General features: G+C 54.5%; 1 protein-coding gene across 2 annotated transcripts in view; it reads left to right on the top strand.

The window, feature by feature from the left end:
* Positions 1–18874, top strand: part of LOC142297017 (cytochrome P450 2B11-like) — a 202200-nt gene that overhangs the window by 129101 nt on the left and 54225 nt on the right. For both annotated transcript variants that reach the window (XM_075341227.1, XM_075341226.1), the window contains one exon: positions 14359–14500. In XM_075341227.1, the coding sequence (XP_075197342.1) occupies positions 14359–14500 (142 nt within the window). The remainder of the gene's footprint in view (positions 1–14358; positions 14501–18874) is intronic.

Here is an 18874-nt window from a genome sequence, read left to right as displayed (position 1 = left end):
CAGGTATGCTGTCCGTGTGCGTAGGAGGCACAACGGACAAGTAATGCAGCAGCCGCAATCCAGTTAACACCACTGGACTGCTATAGCACTACTGGAACGGCAGCAAGGAAGCACGGCACCTGACCCTGATATGCTGAGCCACGAATCTTGGCGTGACAGGCACCGTTCGCCTAGCCCTACCTACCTACCGCTTCCAACAAGGATTATGCCACCATGAACTCTAAGTGAATATGAGTGAAGACTGCGCACCTCCATGTTGTCTCCAGACCCTTTTATAACCTAGATCCGCCCCAAACCCAGGGTGGAACCACCAAGTTCCAATAGCAGAGTACCATGTCATCAGTGACGTCACCAGCGGCCTATCCGGAACCGCCACGTCATTGATGACCTCATGGCAGCCACACCCCAAACACTTCACCAGTCATCGTCTGACAACCAATGGTGAGGTGCCAGATCATAGGGGCGGGCCTCTGCGAGCCAGTCCGGAGTTGCCACGTCAACAGGACACCCTCTGCCCTATCAGGGCCTGCCACCTCACGGACATGCTCAGTGAGGTCCTTACCGGACTTAGCCTCTGATACACTAAGTGCCTGAGCATGCTCAGTAGCCTGAACAACAGACTCAGAAATCAGACTATCTGCCTGAGCATGCTCGTAGGCACATCCCAGAACTTAGACACAGCATGAAATCCAAGTACCTGTGCAAAGAGGCTGTTAGGATTAATTGTGGGAGCATGCTCAGTAGCCTGAACTGAGGACTTAGTCTCAGAAATGACACAATCAGGCTGAGCATGCTCACTAGGCAAAACACCGGGCTTAGACTCTGGCTGGGGTAAATCGGCGTGCGCAAGTGCACTAGCCGCCTCTCCACACTTAGACGTGGTGGAAGGAGCAGCCAACTTGACGACCCGTGGCACGGCCAAGAACGGCAGCCGGCGCCTGGGCGCAACTGGAACCGCAGCAGGCTGCTTGCGGCTATGGTGGCGCCGGTTTGTAACACTTTCCCACCCAAGTCCCGACTGAAGACAACAGCCCAATGTGGGGGATACAAAGCCACCGCACAGGCAGGAGATCCCATGGGCCAGCGTCTGCGGGCAATGGGCTCTCCCGACATACACAAAGCCGGGGAGCGGACTCCCTGTCGCTGAAGCGCAGGCAGCCCACATCACACAACATGGTGCAGGAGAAAGGCAGAGACCACCAATCGGGTGTGGGACCCGACCCCAGTCGGCTGCAGGCACCGACCACCATCAACTTTTTTTTACCAGAGACTCATGTGTGTTACTAATCGTGAGTACAACAGTGCCCTCCGGCCGCATGTTGCCCTGCACCACCCAGCTCCCCTCAATGGGTCCCAGGGCCACCATCCCTACCCACGGAGGGGTTAACAACTTGCTGCACAACATCTCCCCCGGGTGCCCCCTAAAACAGCAGCGGTGGTGTCCACCTTCACCACAACCCGTGGGTGGCATCATAAACATACAAACACGGCTCCGGCCGTACATCCACGTCCCCTAAAGTGCCAGCCCTCCCTTTCAGATCGAAGATACCACAGGCCCCCGGGTCCGGAGGCGCTCGAGCCACCCACCAGCGAGCCCGGATCCGAGCGGCTCAGCTGCTGCCGAGCACGGGGCAGTACACATCGACTCTTCTGACGTCACAAACAGGATCCTTACCCATTCACTTACATAGTGAAGTGCGCCTTGAATTTGAAGTCAGCGGTGACCCATTGAAAATTTCCAGAATCCGCCATCTTGCTGCCATCTTTTGGCGCGAAGATTCTTGCCAAAGCTGTCTTCCCCGCGAAAAGCAAAGCCCTGCCCCCTGGGAACTCGGCCGCAAAGCAGAGCCGGAAGTGGGAAAGCAAAACTGGCCAGCGAGAGAGAGGAGTGCTGCGAAAAGACCGAGGGGGGGGGGGGGGCGGGTGAAGCTCCTGCGACATGTGACGAAGTTGATAAAGTGCAGGGTCTCCAGGACTCTTCCACCATTTTGGTTCCTGGACCCCAAGAGAGCAGCATGGCTGACCCGTCCGGCAAGCCCGAAGCCCCGGAGCCCGTGCTCGGAACAGCAGCGTGGGTGGAAGCCCGGACGACGCAGATGTGCCGCCGTCTGCAGGCCCAGCTGCACTTCCTGATGGAGCGGTGGGTGGCCAAGAGGAGGAAGTAGCTGCGCCAGTGTGAGTACGTGAAGTAAAGGCAACCTTGGAGGAGCGGGTGAGCGATCCACGCCCCTATGTCCCAAAGGGACCGGCCGCTGTGGCTGAGGGACCCGGTCTGCCCCTGCCCTCCATACTGCCTCCCTCGCAATTCGTAACGGTTGCCACTGCTCCCCCACTTGGTCCGCTGCCACCGACACTGGCAGCGGAGCCCGTCCTATCCGCCTGTGAGGACCCACCTGTGGGAGCAACCCACGGATGGCCAGTCACCCGACCGGCGCCAATACCGCTCCAATGGAAAAGTAACCTCCGGAAGCTGCCCGTTCCCGGTGTGGACCCGCCAGTCCCGGAGGTGACCGCGCCCCAGGAGATACAGGCCCCGGCTATCCTCCCGGCCAAGATGGAGGTGGCCGCTGACCGGAAGCAAGCCCAGCAGGTAAAGCTGGCCGCACCCAGGTTCCAAGTCTTGGCTGAGGCGTCGCAGGGTTGCCGCTGCTAGGCAGCTGTGCAGGCCACGCCACAGCGGAGTCCCCCAGTACAGAAGGTGGTAGTCGTAGCCGACACGGGGGTGCTCTGGCTGGGCCCGACCCCCGCGTGAAGGGAACTGGAGCAAGAGGATGCTCCGTATTGGGAGCGGCAGCAGCGCCAGCTGGACCGGGAGATAGCGGCCCAGGAGAAGAAGAAGGCGGAGGTACTTTCCCAGACCATCCGAGAGAAGAACAACCTCCGCAGCACCACCTATCGGGTGCGGGGCCTGACCTTCGAAGGCCAGGTTCGGCAGTTTGACCCCCGCCGTGGATGGGGCTTCATCTTTGAGCCGGGCCTGGAAGCGGAGATATTTGTGTCCCGGAGGGATGTGCACCCGCACCTACCGATTGGTCACCCGGACTGGGATCTGGAGCCCGGGGAGCTGGTGAGCTACACCCGGCATTGCGGGGAGAGGGGATAGTTCACCCTTGATGTGAAGAGGAGGGTGAGCCGCAGTGCCCAGAGGTGCACCCAGTCCCCTCCCCCGCCATACAGTCCCGAAGAGGAATATGAGTAGGGTAGCGGATCCCGGCTACCAAACTGCCCGTCCCCATTGAGACTTTGTTTGAATCCCGCAGTTTACCCTGTTTTACAGTAAAGAAATAGCTGAGAACTGGCAGGCCACCCAAAAACATTTGGGCCTTGTAAATAGCCCCTGGACCACCCTTTTTCATCCCTACAGTCTCCGGAGAGGCTGGTTGGAGGAAGGGCTTGAGGTGGAGTCAGCCGAGGTCCCGTCACCAAGGAAACCGGTGACTACCCTCTGGGTCAGGGGTCCCCTGGACGTGGGGCCTATGAGAGACTGCCGGGTAAGGAACTTTTTACCCGGCCCGTTGTGGACAACACCCGGACCTAAACCCGATTCCTGGACTGGGGAAGAGGAGTGCTGACCTGTTTTTAGAGGCAGCATGAAGGTGTAGATTTGCTTGGGTGGGCAAATGAAAGGACCCGGTCCCGTCCCGTTCATGGTTATTAAAAATGTTTCGTAACGTTTAAGCAAAATGCCTCCCGCAAGGGATGAATACTAAATATACGTAATGTAAATATGTTATTATGCTTGTATGTCTGTTTCCCTTTTTATCTTTACAGTTCCAGAAAATAAACGGTGGTGGTTGGACAGCCCGCAGACGGTCTGTGGTTAACCAAGGGAGAGTGTGACGCCCTGGACCAGCCAGGTAGTCACAGGTAGTGCCCCGCATAACACCAGTCCCTAACAAGGTGTCAGCAGCCAACCTTAAAAACCCTACGCCACCTTCCTCAGTGCTGATGGATACATCAGGGGGGCGTGGTCAGGTGGTTGGCCACGCCCACCGAGGAGTTCGGATAGCCTGAGGCGGGAAAAGGAGTCAGATTAGTCTGGGAGTGGAGTAGAGAGGAAGTGAAGTGAAGCAGGCCTGTGGCACAGGTTTGCAACAGTCTGACAGGTGTCTGGGTCAGAGCCCGGACACCTTTGGCTAGGAGGCATATGGAGGCCTCTGCCCGCAGGAGCTGGGAAGATGGCTTGGTGGAACCGTGGTGGACTGTGACAGGGTAGTGGCCCGCCGGTACCGACCCGGGGAACCGACTGGAAACCGGAGCACAAGAGGGGGGTACTCAGACCCTGAAACGAGGTCCAGAAACTACTGGACTAAGTTAATTAACTGATTGAGGCTAGGACTTTAGGTCCTTTCTCACCCAAGTCCCGACTGAAGACAAAAGCCCAACGAGGGGGATAGAAAGCCACCGCACAGGCAGGAGATCCCGCGGGCCAGCGTCTGCGGGCAAAGTTCTCTCCCGACATACACAAAGCCGGGGAGCGGACTCCCTGTCGCTGAAGCGCAGGCAGCCCACATCACACAACACGGTGCAGGAGAAAGGCAGAGACCACCAACCGGGTGGGGGACCCACCGCAGCCGGTTGTGGGCACTGACCACCATCAACTTTGTTTACCAGAGACTTGTGTGTGTTACTAATCGTGAGTACAACAGTGCCCTCCGGCCGCACGTCGCCCTGCACTGCTCAGCTCCCCTCAACGGGTTCCGGGGCCACCATCCCTACTCACGGAGGGGTTAACAACTTGCTGCACAACATCTCCCCCGGGTGCCCCGTAAAACAGCAGAGGTGGTGTCCACCTTCACCACAACCCGTGGGTGGCGTCGTGAACATACAAACATGGCTCCGGCCGTACATCCACGTCCCCTAAAGCACCAGCCCTCCCTTTCAGATCGAAGTGACTACAGGGCCCCCGGGTCCGGTTGCACTCGAGCCACCCACCAGCGAGCCCGGATTCGAGTGGCTCGGCTGCCGCCGAGCACGGGGTGTTACACATCCAGTGTCTCAGACATCAGACTTTCGCTTTCCACAGTGGAGCGCTTGGGATCACATGATGTGGCATTGTTTACGTATAACCTGACAACAGGCACTTCCACATCGTGGGACGCAGTTACATGCAAACTGCTGCGCATGCGCAGATAATATATGAGCGCAGTAGAAATTAATATAGCCTTCAAATTAAAATCTAATCAAGATGATAATTATATGCCAACATTTACCAGGCAGAAAAGCAAAAGATGAAGAGCGCTCGTGGCACCCGCATAGTGATTATTAAATCATAACAACCACTGTGCGTCAAGAGGATATGTGTAAATTCAGTAAATAAGGCAACACATAGATATTACATAAAACAGTATAACTGCACAGACAATGCTATCAGAAGTACACCTCACAGGAGAGCTGACAGATACTCATGTGACGCCCCTGGACTAGTCAGGTCGTCACAGGGTACTGCACGCTCTTCCTCTTAGTGCAGGACTCAACCCCTCTTGGTTCTGGGTTCCCAACTTGCAGTACTGCCTCCATCAGCATCCAAAATCCCAATCCCACTTTACAACACACTGCATCAGGCACATGTGATGCCCTGGCAAAGCCAGGTAGTCACAGAGGTTGTACAAATCTCTCAGGTACAAAACTCCATCCTCCTTGGCAGACCAACACAAAACCCACACCCAGGTGTACCACACAGCCAGTAAAGCCTAGTCACCCCCCCATAAATATAGGGACACACCAGTGGGCGGGACCAGGCAGATGGGAGCGCCCACCTAGGGGTCCTGAGGTGTCAGGGGAGGGAACACGACAGAACCGTGCTGACAGTTGAGTGGAGTGGCAGCGTAGTCATGGGTAGGGGCCCCTGGACTACCGGACTAGGTGGCAGATAGCAAGCAGGACCACAGGCAACGGAGATACGGTCACGGGAGACCTAAGGTGGACCGGGGAAGAGTTGTAGCCCGCCGGTACCGACAGCGGTAATCCAGTCCGGAGGCTGTGTACAGTCAGGGTGCCTGGACCCTAGGACGAGGAAGGTTGCAAGCCGCTTGTTAATTGACCAGCCGGGGACAAGGTTTATGCCTTATTCCACTGTAAGCCCAGAGAGCAAAACGGAAACCCGACGCGGGGGATAGGATGTCCGCCAGAACCCACAGAGATCCCAAGGGTCAGATTTCGTGGGCCACAGCTCCCAACGTACAAAATACTGGGAGTGGACTTCCTCGTTCCAAGCGGAGTTGTCCATTTGAAGACACAAACACTGAGTGCAGGAGGAAGGGACCCCTGTTTGCTACACCCGGGTGTGGGACCCGAAAACACCCGCTAGAGGCGACCGGTTACTGGCAACTTGGTTTACCACTGGACTTTCTGTGCAATTCTTTGAACACCATCCATCCCCTGTTCAACCATGCATGTCATCCTCAGCAGTCATTGCTCCTGTACACCCTGGGCCCCGGGACTACACCTCCCCTACCCATGGAGGGGATTCCATTCTGCTGCCCTGCTCCATCAGCCCCGGGCGTCCCATCTCCAGGCAGCGGTGGTGCTACCAACTCTCACCGCAACCCACGGGTGGCTTCACTGACAAAGACTATATCCCCTGTAAATACCCCCCTTTCCTACGGTTGTGAGGACGGACGGCTGTACCAGCCCGGGTCCGGCTACCACTCGAGCCGCAGTAATGAACCCGGATCCGAGCAGCCTCTGCAGTGGCCCGGCCTCTGTCCGCAACACACACCAGTGGGCTGATAAGCTGGAATAACGCCGCCCACCTAGGAATCAGGCAGGGAGGTTGAAGGTGACAAGTTAGTTTGCTCCAGGGGACAAAGAGTTGAGGGGTAGCCCTCGAGCAGTGAGGAGCTTGGGGAAGCTGGGAGTTGGAGCTCCCAGGGAAGAAGTAGATTGGGTTGCAGATGGTGGTCTGGACCCGGAGGAGTCGGAGACCCAGTCGCAGGATATTGGGACTGGGCGCCTGGCTGAGCCTAGGAGGATGGTCAGCAGCAGTACAATAGCCGGTCTGGTACCGAAGACACGTCGGGGGACTGGACCCTTGGTCGGGGAGAGGCTTCAAGCAACCCGGCAATTAACCTGCTGAGGATAGGGCCTTTATGGACTGTTCCCACGAAGCTCAGAGATCGAGGGCACTAGCGCAACGAGGGGGATAGGGCTTTCCAACCAAAGCAGCGCACTGAAATCCCAAGTGTGGCGCCCCTGACCTGGTCAGGCACCACTGAGTACTGCACCCATGCTGGGAACAGTACAACACAGGTAATCCAGAAGGCTGACCGGGGTGTGGAACACAGGCGCATAGTGATCAGGTCTCACACATGTACCCATGAGAGGACCCCTGGGGATCCCAGGAGGGGGAAAAGCCTTCACCTTCACTGGAATAGTGGAGGGGGCCAAAAGCCTCCATCTCCTCTCAAGGGGTGTGGTAAGAGAGTCTGGTTGCTAGGTGGCGTAGGCAGGCACAAAAGGGAAAAGAGAAGGAGGAGTAAACAGTCTGGGGTCTGCAGCAGAGTGTGGAGGAGTGAGGAGCAGGAAAGTGAAGCTCAGACAGGAGCAGCAGTGAAGGTCCCAGATGTGAGCCGGTTCAGAGCAGAGTCCAGGGAGCTCCGAGGAGAGCTGACCCCTTCCCCTGGGCTGCTGTAGTCTGACAGCGTCCGCGCAGTGGCTACCGACGGGGGAGAACGGTCAACTAGGAGTGCTACCCGAAATCCATCTTCAGCTAGAGAGAGAGCAACGGAGTGGGAAGTAAGGAGACTGCTAGAGAGTACCAGGCCCAAACGGGCGGCAGATCCCGAAGCGGAGATAGATCCAGCTTTCTTTTGCTAAACCTGCCGGTGTGGGGCTCTCAAAGCCCACGCCACAACACCACAAAAGCCGCAGCCACGTAGCCACAGTTAGGGCCCATAGGTCACAGGAGGCAAGCAGCTGGAGTGGCCTGGTCCAGGCGACAAGCAAACGGCAAACGAAGGGGAGAGAGGCTGCAGCATCTTCCCTGGGTGACCCCCATAGGGACTCAAAGTCGGGGTTACCCCAAACCACCAAGGGCTAAGGAAGGCGAGTTAGTAGTCACCCTCACAAGTCAGCCTGAAGGACACCTGGTTCCCACTTGGTTCATCCCAGTTACGCCCGGGTCACTCACCCTGCCATCAACTGTGAGTAAAAACCCTGAAAGACATCCTGCCTGTGTTGAGTCATTCTGCGCCTTGTAGTTCTACACATCTACACAGGGCCCTGGGGCTTGCCTCACTCTCAGGAGGCTACTACAACTGGCTGCACTCACCATCAGCCCCAGGCATCCCTTAACCTGCAGTGGCGGTCCCCCACTGACCGCAAATCTGAGAGTGGCGTCACGACAAACTACAAAGAAGGTTTCCCTACCTGTGACCAGACAGATCCAGCTACGTGGAGTCCCTGAAGGTAATGCACCGACACAGCGTTTGCGGGGCTCCACATCTGGCGTCACGAACAGGATAAGGACTAGACCTGTCCAGACAGGTGACCATGTGCCTGGGCGGTCCGCTTGAAAAATTGGAAGCGCCGCCATATTGCCACCATGAAAAGCGCGCTGAAAAACAACAGCAGCCCGCGCTGGGAGAAGTTACCGCCCACGAAGAGGTGTGGCTACCCAGAGATCCCCTGCAGAGTTCTGACCTCGCTTGTGAAGAGAGCGGAAGCGTCCAGAGACGGCGGGAAGGAAAGAGAGCCACAAGCCTGCTGCTGCAGAGAGAAGAGATGGAGTCCGGACGTGGATACCCAGAACCAGGCTCTGCTGCCTGGTGGTGCCGGGAGCTTGCTATCTTCTGCGATCAGCTGGAGGCCAGGATCATGCGACAGCTCAGTGAGGGACGCACGGAGCTTCTGGAGATGGCTGCGGCGGTTCGGACCTACGAGGAGGGAGCCGCGCGACGCCTGCCAGATCGAGCGGCGACGACTCAGATCCCGATGGTGCCACTGATGGGTGAGTCCAGAGTTGCCCCGGCCAGCGCAAGTGCTCCAACCCCTGCTGCTACGACCGCGGTCCCAGAAGAGGCGCCCGGCGCGGCGACGCTGAGCCAGGCCGCAGCCATGCCAGGTGCGGCCCGCCAAGCCCAGGCCGCCGCAGCGATGCCCTGCTCGGCCCGCCAAGCCCCGGCCGCCGCAGCGATGCCCTGCTCGGCCCGCCAAGCCCCGGCCGCCGCAGCGATGCCCTGCTCGGCCCACCAAGACCCGGTCCCTGCAGCGACGCCCAGCCCAGCCTGCACAGATCCCATCGCAGCTGCGACGCCGATCCAGGCCGCCGCCATACAGGGCGCGGCCCGCCAAGACCAGGCCGCCGCCATACAGGGCGCGGCCCGCCAAGACCAGGCCGCCGCCATACAGGGCGCGGCCCGCCAAGACCAGGCCGCCGCCATACAGGGCGCGGCCCGCCAAGACCAGGCCGCTGCCATACAGGGCGCGGCCCGCCAAGACCAGGCCGCTGCCATACAGGGCGCGGCCCGCCAAGAGATTGCATCACCATTTACCCCGGCCTGCAAGGCCAGAGCAGACACCGCTCCCCAGCCTAAGGAAGTCCCTACTAGGAAATCCCTGATAGGTGAAGACTCCGCATACTGGCAGCTGAAGGCTGACCTGGAGGCTAAGTTCCCACAGGAGATGGTGGACCGATACATGCTCCCTCCGAACACCCCTAAGGCAACCCCTGCAGCAACCACGCTGAAGAGTCCACCGCCTGGGCCAGCTGAGGAACACTCATCCCCAGTGCTGCCACGACCAGAGTGCAGCGAAGAACTAAGGGGGAGAGGAGGGCAAGAAGCTGAGGAGTTGCCCCCGGAGCCAGCAGCAGTGCTAGTCCCAGAGCCGGAGATGCTGCCATATTCCCGCTGGGACGAGGAAGACCTGACACCTCCTGCTGAAGAAGAAGATCTGCCCCAAAGCCTCACCTGGGAGCTTGTAAGCTGCACTTCGCAGAATCCAGCCCGCAAGACACAGCGCCGCAGCAGAACTCAGTTTTCCCCTGCACCGCCATCCCCAGAGCAGAGAGATGACATCACGGCCAGAGACCTACAAGAAAAAAGGTTCCTGAGAAGAGCCAAAGCACAGGTCCGAGGACCCCTTTGCAGAGGAGTAGTGGAGGACTTCAGCCTCAAGTCAGGATACGGGTTCATCGTAGCACCTGGCATAAAGGAAGGTATCTTCGTCAACAGAAGAGACGTCAGAGCTAATCTGCCCAGAGGACATCCTGGAAGGAACCTGCGTACAGGAGACTCCGTACAGTTTACCCTGCATCAAGGAGAAAGAGGCTGGTATGCCCTAGATGTAGTGCCATGTCCCAAAGAAGAAAGGAAAGACAGCCATAAAGAAAGAAAAGACCAAAGACCTAATGATGAGACAACTACAGATGAGGAAAAAGGTCAAGAAACCAACAGGTGCCGCAGCCCTACAGGCCCAAGCCCTGGTGAAGAGGAGTCTGCATAAGTTAAGTAAAGTACAGCAAGTTTTGACCAGTTTGGAAAGTTTGTTTTGCAACGTTTTAAAGTTCAAGTATGTGCCCACATAAACTATTGTGAGAAATAAACCTTAAGGCTATGAACTGGCTATAGCCACAAACTCTCGCAGTGTAAATAGTTACACCAAAAGGGCACCACCACCACCAGAGTCAGCCTGTTTAGGGGCTTGGCTCGTCTGCAACCAGGAGGAGCCCGTCCGTATATAGGGCCTTGGCTCGCCTGCGACCAGAGAGCATGCCTGTTTATGGGGCCTGGCTCTCCACCACAAAGAGGGTACCTGGTCAGCACCAACTGTGGAGGCCGCCTCTGCATCCTGCCAGAAGAGGCTGAAGGCGCGGATCCACCAGGCCAGGTATACCCTGAAACCACCAGCCCATGAAAGCCGCCTCTACATCCTGCCAGAAGTGGCTGAAGTCGCGGCCAACGTGAAAGGGTTTTGGGTGGGTTAACGGACTTGTGGGTGGAGGGTGGTGATGTATGGTACCTGGTGCTTTTAAAAATGTTTTACATGTTTTAATGTTTTATGCATTTTAAAATGTTGTCTTGCAGCCCGAGGACGTGCTGGTGATAACTAAGGGGGAATGTGGCGCCCCTGACCTGGTCAGGCACCACTGAGTACTGCACCCATGCTGGGAACAGTACAACACAGGTAATCCAGAAGGCTGACCGGGGTGTGGAACACAGGCGCATAGTGATCAGGTCTCACACATGTACCCATGAGAGGACCCCTGGGGATCCCAGGAGGGGGAAAAGCCTTCACCTTCACTGGAATAGTGGAGGGGGCCAAAAGCCTCCATCTCCTCTCAAGGGGTGTGGTAAGAGAGTCTGGTTGCTAGGTGGCGTAGGCAGGCACAAAAGGGAAAAGAGAAGGAGGAGTAAACAGTCTGGGGTCTGCAGCAGAGTGTGGAGGAGTGAGGAGCAGGAAAGTGAAGCTCAGACAGGAGCAGCAGTGAAGGTCCCAGATGTGAGCCGGTTCAGAGCAGAGTCCAGGGAGCTCCGAGGAGAGCTGACCCCTTCCCCTGGGATGCTGTAGTCTGACAGCGTCCGCGCAGTGGCTACCGATGGGGGAGAACGGTCAACTAGGAGTGCTACCCGAAATCCATCTTCAGCTAGAGAGAGAGCAACGGAGTGGGAAGTAAGGAGACTGCTAGAGAGTACCAGGCCCAAACGGGCGGCAGATCCCGAAGCGGAGATAGATCCAGCTTTCTTTTGCTAAACCTGCCGGTGTGGGGCTCTCAAAGCCCACGCCACAACACCACAAAAGCCGCAGCCACGTAGCCACAGTTAGGGCCCATAGGTCACAGGAGGCAAGCAGCTGGAGTGGCCTGGTCCAGGCGACAAGCAAACGGCAAACGAAGGGGAGAGAGGCTGCAGCATCTTCCCTGGGTGACCCCCATAGGGACTCAAAGTCGGGGTTACCCCAAACCACCAAGGGCTAAGGAAGGCGAGTTAGTAGTCACCCTCACAAGTCAGCCTGAAGGACACCTGGTTCCCACTTGGTTCATCCCAGTTACGCCCGGGTCACTCACCCTGCCATCAACTGTGAGTAAAAACCCTGAAAGACATCCTGCCTGTGTTGAGTCATTCTGCGCCTTGTAGTTCTACACATCTACACAGGGCCCTGGGGCTTGCCTCACTCTCAGGAGGCTACTACAACTGGCTGCACTCACCATCAGCCCCAGGCATCCCTTAACCTGCAGTGGCGGTCCCCCACTGACCGCAAATCTGAGAGTGGCGTCACGACAAACTACAAAGAAGGTTTCCCTACCTGTGACCAGACAGATCCAGCTACGTGGAGTCCCTGAAGGTAATGCACCGACACAGCGTTTGCGGGGCTCCACACAAGCGTGAGCTCCTGAGAGCACAGCTCCTTCACATCAAAAAGTGGGGCATGGGGCCCAGACAGCTCCAAGCTCACGGGCCACTTGGACTACTAAAATTTGTGCACGGAGGCAGGCTCCGGACCATCAGGCAGTGCTGCAGGGGACAGAACCCAGACGAGCTCCCCAAGAAGGCAGCGACACCCAGACACTTGGTTTACTACGTTGTCAGTGTCTGCTTTTCTTCTGAGTGAGTACCTGATCACCCCTTGCTCCAGCGAGCCTGCGCTTCCCTGCAACCCATTCCACCATCCACAGTCCTGGGGCCTTCCCAACCCGTGGAGGGAAAATGTCATCTAGCTGCCCCCATTCCATCAACCCCGGTATTCCCATCGCCAGTGGCGGTACGCCCTATTACCGCACACCACGGGTGGCGTCACAAACTATCTAATCCCCTGTAAATAACCCCCCTTTATATTTGAGTTGCCACGAGCCCCTGGGTCCGGAGACCCTCGAGCCACAGCGATCCCGGATCCGAGCGGTTAAACTGCTGCAGGGTCAGCACACTCTATATACAGTACTACACCACACAGGAGAGCTGACAGATTCTCTATATACTACACCACACGGGAGAGCTGACAGATTCTCTATATTCTACACCACACGGGAGAGCTGACAGATTCTCTATATACTAGACCACACAGGAGAGCTTACAGATTCTCTATATACTACACCACACGGGAGAGCTGACAAATCCTCTATATACTACACCACACAGGAGAGCTGACAGATCCTCTATATACTACACCACACAGGAGAGCTGACACATCCTCTATATACTATACCACAAAGGAGAGCTGACAGATACTCTATATAATACACCACACAGGAGAGCTGACAGATCCTCTATATACTACACCACAAAGGAGAGCTGACAGATCCTCTATATACTACACCACACAGGAGAGCTGACAGATCCTCTATATACTACACCACAAAGGGGAGCTGAAAGATCCTCTAATACTACACCACACAGGAGAGCTGACAGATCCTCTATATACTACACCACACAGGAGAGCTGACAGATCCTCTATATACTATACCACAAAGGAGAGCTGACAGATACTCTATATAATACACCACACAGGAGAGCTGACAGATCCTCTATATACTATACCACAAAGGAGAGCTGACAGATTCTCTATATACTACACCACACAGGAGAGCTGATAGATCCTCTATATACTACACCACAAAGGGGAGCTGAAAGATCCTCTAATACTACACCACACAGGAGAGCTGACAGATCCTCTATAACTACACCACACAGGAGACCTAACATATCCTCTATATAATACACCACACAGGAGAGCTGACAGATCCTCTATATACTACACCACACAGGAGAGGTGACAGATTCTCTATATACTATAACAGACAGGAGAACTGACAGATCCTCTATATACTACACCACACAGGAGAGCTGACAGATCCTCTATATACTACACCACACAGGAGAGCTGACACATCCTCTATATACTACACCACACAGGAGAGCTGACAGATCCTCTGTATACTACATCACACAGGAGAGCTGACAGATTCTCTTTATACTACTCCACACAGGAGAGCTGACAGATCCTCTATATACTACACCGCACAGGAGAGCTGACACATCCTCTATATACTACATCACACAGGAGAGCTGACAGATCCTCTATATACTACTCCACACAGGAGAGCTGACACATCTTCTATATACTACACCACACAGGAGAGATGACATATCCTCTATATACTACACCACACAGGAGAGCTGACAGATCCTCTATATACTGCACCACACAGGGGAGCTGACAGATCCTCTATATACTACACCACACAGGAGATCTGACAGATCCTCTATATACTACACCACACAGGAGAGCTGACAGATCCTCTATATACTACACCACAGAGGAGAGCTGACAGATCCTCTATATACTATTATGTGCTGATCTGTGCATTAGATTTTTTTTTCTTGCCTAATTTATACTTTTTAATTGATTTTTTTTTTCCAGGGCACCGTCATTATCCCACTTCTTCATTCTGCACTCCGAGATAAAGCTTACTTTGCAAAACCAGATCAATTTTATCCGGAACACTTTCTAGATACCAAAGGAGATTTCAAAAAGAATGAGGCCTTTGTCCCTTACTCAATAGGTAACATTAATGATTAATATTTTTTCTTTGAAGGGTTTACAGCAAACCTTCAAATAATCATAACTTATTATATTTGGTGTTAATAATTGTCTGTGGTGAAAGTTCTGGTGCTCTTATGTTGAAACTATACTATTACAACTAGAGTTGAGCGATGTTCGAGGTTCGCCAATTTCATGTTCGAGTGATTTTGGGGGGTGCTCGAGATCGAACTCGAACGCGAGCTTTTTGCTAAAAGCTCGACAGCTCGAGTTACGTTCGAGAACGGTTCGATCAGCAAAAACCCTAGCTAGTTACTAGCTGGCTTTTTACTGTAATAGTGTGATTCACTGTGATTCACGCTATTATCAAATGTCAGCGTATAGTGTGCATGGGGGACACGGTTTAGATCTGTGGTGCTGAGTGAATGCCGATCGCCATTTTTTTTTTCCCTAAGCGCGCGTGCAGTGGGGCGGGCCAGGATGTCAGCCAATCACAGACACACACACAGCTAAGTGGATTTTTGCCAGACAAGCAAGGGCATGTGTCATAGGCTGTGAATGTCACATGTCCTAATAAATAATAATAATAATAATAATAATAATAATAATAATAATAATAATAATAATAATAATGTCCTTGCCTTATAAAATACGGCCATATTCCCCTTCACTGCCATTATCTGTTTTCTGCGTGTGGGTGACAGTCACCACTCACGCTGCTGCTGCCGATCCTGCTGTGTGCACTATAGACATAGTGCAAGCTACACAGCGCTGTAGGGATTAGGGACTGCTGGTTATTTCAGCCCTTTTCAGGGCTGATTGCCAGGCGTTCATAGCCATAGCTGCTAGGCAGGTCCGTGCAAACGCTGTGTACAGCTTTAGATAACAGCGTCTGTGTACCTCAGCTCAGGGAATTCCTTGCTGCATTTCACCATTAGGAGGGATAGAAAGTGAGGCTTCCTTTCCTGTCCTGGTACCCGCAGAACCCGGGCACTGTACCCACCTGCCCAGTTTTGCCACGCTATTTTATTTGCCCAAAGTGCTGACACTTTTTCTGCCATCCTAAAAGTGTCTGGAATACTAAGTTAGTGTTCTGTTACTGCCCACTGACCCACAGAGCCTGGGCACTCTACCCACCTGCCAATTTTTGCCACGCTATTTTATTTGTCCAAAGAGCTGACACTTAATCACTTATCAATAAAGCTAGAACATCTCTGCAATCTACATCACCTCTCCATTTTTGCTACCAAATTTTAAGTGTCCAGTCTTGTCGCTAACAAAATGAGTGGCAAAAGGACAGATGCGGGTGGAAAGGGGAACAGGCGTGTTGGAAAAGGAAAAAAAAGTTTGTGTCCATGGGGAAAGTGGGAAAGCTACATTAACATCTGCTGAAGATAGTCAATCTTCCAGCAAAAGTAAGATGTCTACTACTTTCCGTGCACAATCTGATGTGCTCCCTTTTTTACGGAACCGAACAACTGTAACAAAGGTAGATGATGCACAAAAAAAGGACATGCTTGAATGGATCTCAAGTGCTCCAACAAGTGGCCTCTCCTCCATCTCAACTTCAACATCCTAAAAACAACAGTCCTCTGAGTTGTCATCCCAATCGCACTTGCTTTCTCCCAGCTCTCAAGTCTCCACCCGCCCTGCAGAGTATGGTGTAACAGAGATGGCTAAGTCTGCAGAGCTGTTCAGTCACACTATACCCTGGGAATCAAAGGTCTGCTCCCAAGCTACAGTGAGTACAGACCAGGAAATGGTCTGCAGTGATGCCCAGAACCTTCGTGCGTCAGATTCAGGCCCTGATGACCAGGTTTCTGAGCATAATGAAGACCCTCATTCTCAAACTGTAACACCTGTTGGTGGAGACAATGAGGAACATACTGATGACGAAGAGACGCAGATACCAGATTGGGATGACAACTTAACTATTCAGTCAGGGCAGGAAGAGGTTAGGTCTGAGGGCGAGGGGAGTGCAAACACAACACTTGATGATGAAGTTCTAGATCCCACTTACTGTCAACCCACAGTCAGGCACTCGAGGAGGTCACCAGAGGCGGTGGAGGAGGATGCAACTGACGACGAAGTAACCTTGCGCCTTCCTGGACAGAGTCGGAGTACTGGAAGCACGTCAACAAGTGCATCCTCAGCCACCACTCTGCCTCTGAGCACAAGTCAGGGTGGCTCTGCAGGTTGCATGGCCTCTAAGGTGGGCTTTGCACATTACGACATCGCAAGCCGATGCTGCGATGTCGAGTGCGATAGTCCCCGCCCCCGTCGCAGGTATGATATCTAGTGATAGCTGGCGTAGCGAACATTATCGCTACGCCAGCTTCACATGCACTCACCTGCCCTGCGACCGTCGCTCTGGCCGGCAACCCGCCTCCTTCCTAAGGAGGCGGGTCGTGCGGCGTCATAGCGACGTCACACGACAGGCGGCCAATAGCGGTGGAGGGGTGGAGATGAGCAGGATGTAAATATCCCGCCCACCTCCTTCCTTCCGCATAGCCGTCGTGAGCCGCAGGAGGCAGGTAGGAGATGTTCCTTGCTCCTGCGGCTTCACACACAGCGATGTGTGCTGCCGCAGGATCGAGGAACTACATCGTACCTGTCGCGGCACCGGCATTATGAAAATGTCGGAGAATACACCGATGATACGATAACGACGCTTTTGCGCTCGTTCATCGTATCATCTAGGATTTACACACTACGATGTCGAAAGTGACGCTGGATGTGCGTCACTTTCGATTTGACCCCACCGACATCGCACGTGCGATGTTGCAACGTGCAAAGCTGCCCTAAGCCTTGCCTAGCCTGGTCCTTTTTTGACCTTGCAAAGGATCTCCCAAATCATGTGATCTGTAAAATTTGTCGGCAATCTATAAGTAGAGGCCAAAACCTCACCAGTTTGACAACTTCTTCCATGAATCGTCACATGAAAAAAAAGCATAAGTCCCAGTGGGAAGCTCACTGTGCTGCAATGTGGCCTAGCGGAGCGGGCCAACCACCGCCTGCCCCTTCAAGTGCATCCGCGCGCTCTTCATCTTCTATGACTGTGGGGACAGCAGTCACACATGCTTTCCCACGCAGACCTTCCACGACTTTAACCGCAACAGGCAGTTTGCTTGTCAGGTCGTCAGTTGGTTTGGAAGGGGGAACAAGTGCTGGTGTAGAGCTCTCTCAGACATCGAGAGCACCAACTTTGGATGAAGGCAACATCAAGTCTCCACTTGCACTTTCCTCACAGACCTGCAGTTTTCCAGGGACACCCTATTCACCACCGTCTCCACACAGCAGCCAGATCTCTGTCCCTCAGATGTGGACAAATAAAAGACCATTTCCTCCGAGCCATGACAAAGCTAAGAGGTTGACTTTCACCCTCTGTAAGCTCTTGGCTACCGAAATGCTGCCTGGTGGACACAGAGGATTTTCGAGACCTTATGTCCGTTGCAGTGCCCCAGTACCAGATGCCCAGTCGCCACTACTTCTCCAAGAAAGGTGTGCCTGCGCTACACCATCATGTCGCACACAACATCACTGCTTCCTTGAGAAACTCTGTGTGTGAATGGGTACATTTCACCACCGATACTTGGACCAGTAAGAATGGACAGGGGTGTTACATGTCGCCTACTGGGCACTGGGTAACTATGGTGAGAGATGGAGGAGGGTCTGCTGAACAAGTCTTGCCATCCCCAAGACGTGTGCATCAATCCTCTGTATGTCGAAGTTGCTCCACTGCTTCTGCCTCCTCAACCTCGTCTGGGTCCTGCACCTCCGCCCCAAGCCTGCCTGGTCAGGCCACCCGCTTTGTAACTGCGCAGAAGGAATCCCGCACACCTCCTTACTATGCTGGCAGCAGAGCCCAACGACATCAGGCGGTCTTTACCTTGAAATGTCTTGGAAATAAGAGTCACACAGCGGAGGAGTTGTGGTCATCTCTTGGGAGTGAGATTTGTAAATGGTTGTCTCCACTCCGTGTGCGACAATGCTGCAAACCTAGGTGCGGCCCTATGCCGGGGCAAGGCTCAACACGTGCCTTGTATGGCTCACGTGTTGAACCTTGTTGTCCAGCAATTTTTAACCCACTATCCCGGCCTAGATGGGCTTCTGCAAAGGGCACGGTCACTCTCTGCTCACTTCCGCCGTTCAACCGCTGCAGCTGACCGACTAGAAGTCTTTCTGCCTGCCGGTTCATTGCCTGAAATGCGATGTGTCGACACGCTGGAATTCGACTCTCCACATGTTACAGCGACTGTAGCAGCACCGCCGAGCCCTGGTGCAATACGTTACGACGTATAGCCTGGGCCAACGAGATGCAGAGGTGGGGCAGATCATGCTGCTGGAGTTCTGTCAGATCAGGGACCTATGCACCCTTCTGCACAGTTTCAACATG

The sequence above is a fragment of the Anomaloglossus baeobatrachus genome, chromosome 3 (genome assembly GCF_048569485.1).
Source record: "Anomaloglossus baeobatrachus isolate aAnoBae1 chromosome 3, aAnoBae1.hap1, whole genome shotgun sequence".
Classification (NCBI taxonomy): Eukaryota; Metazoa; Chordata; class Amphibia; order Anura; family Aromobatidae; genus Anomaloglossus; species Anomaloglossus baeobatrachus.
This window is presented reverse-complemented; position numbering and strand designations above follow the sequence as displayed.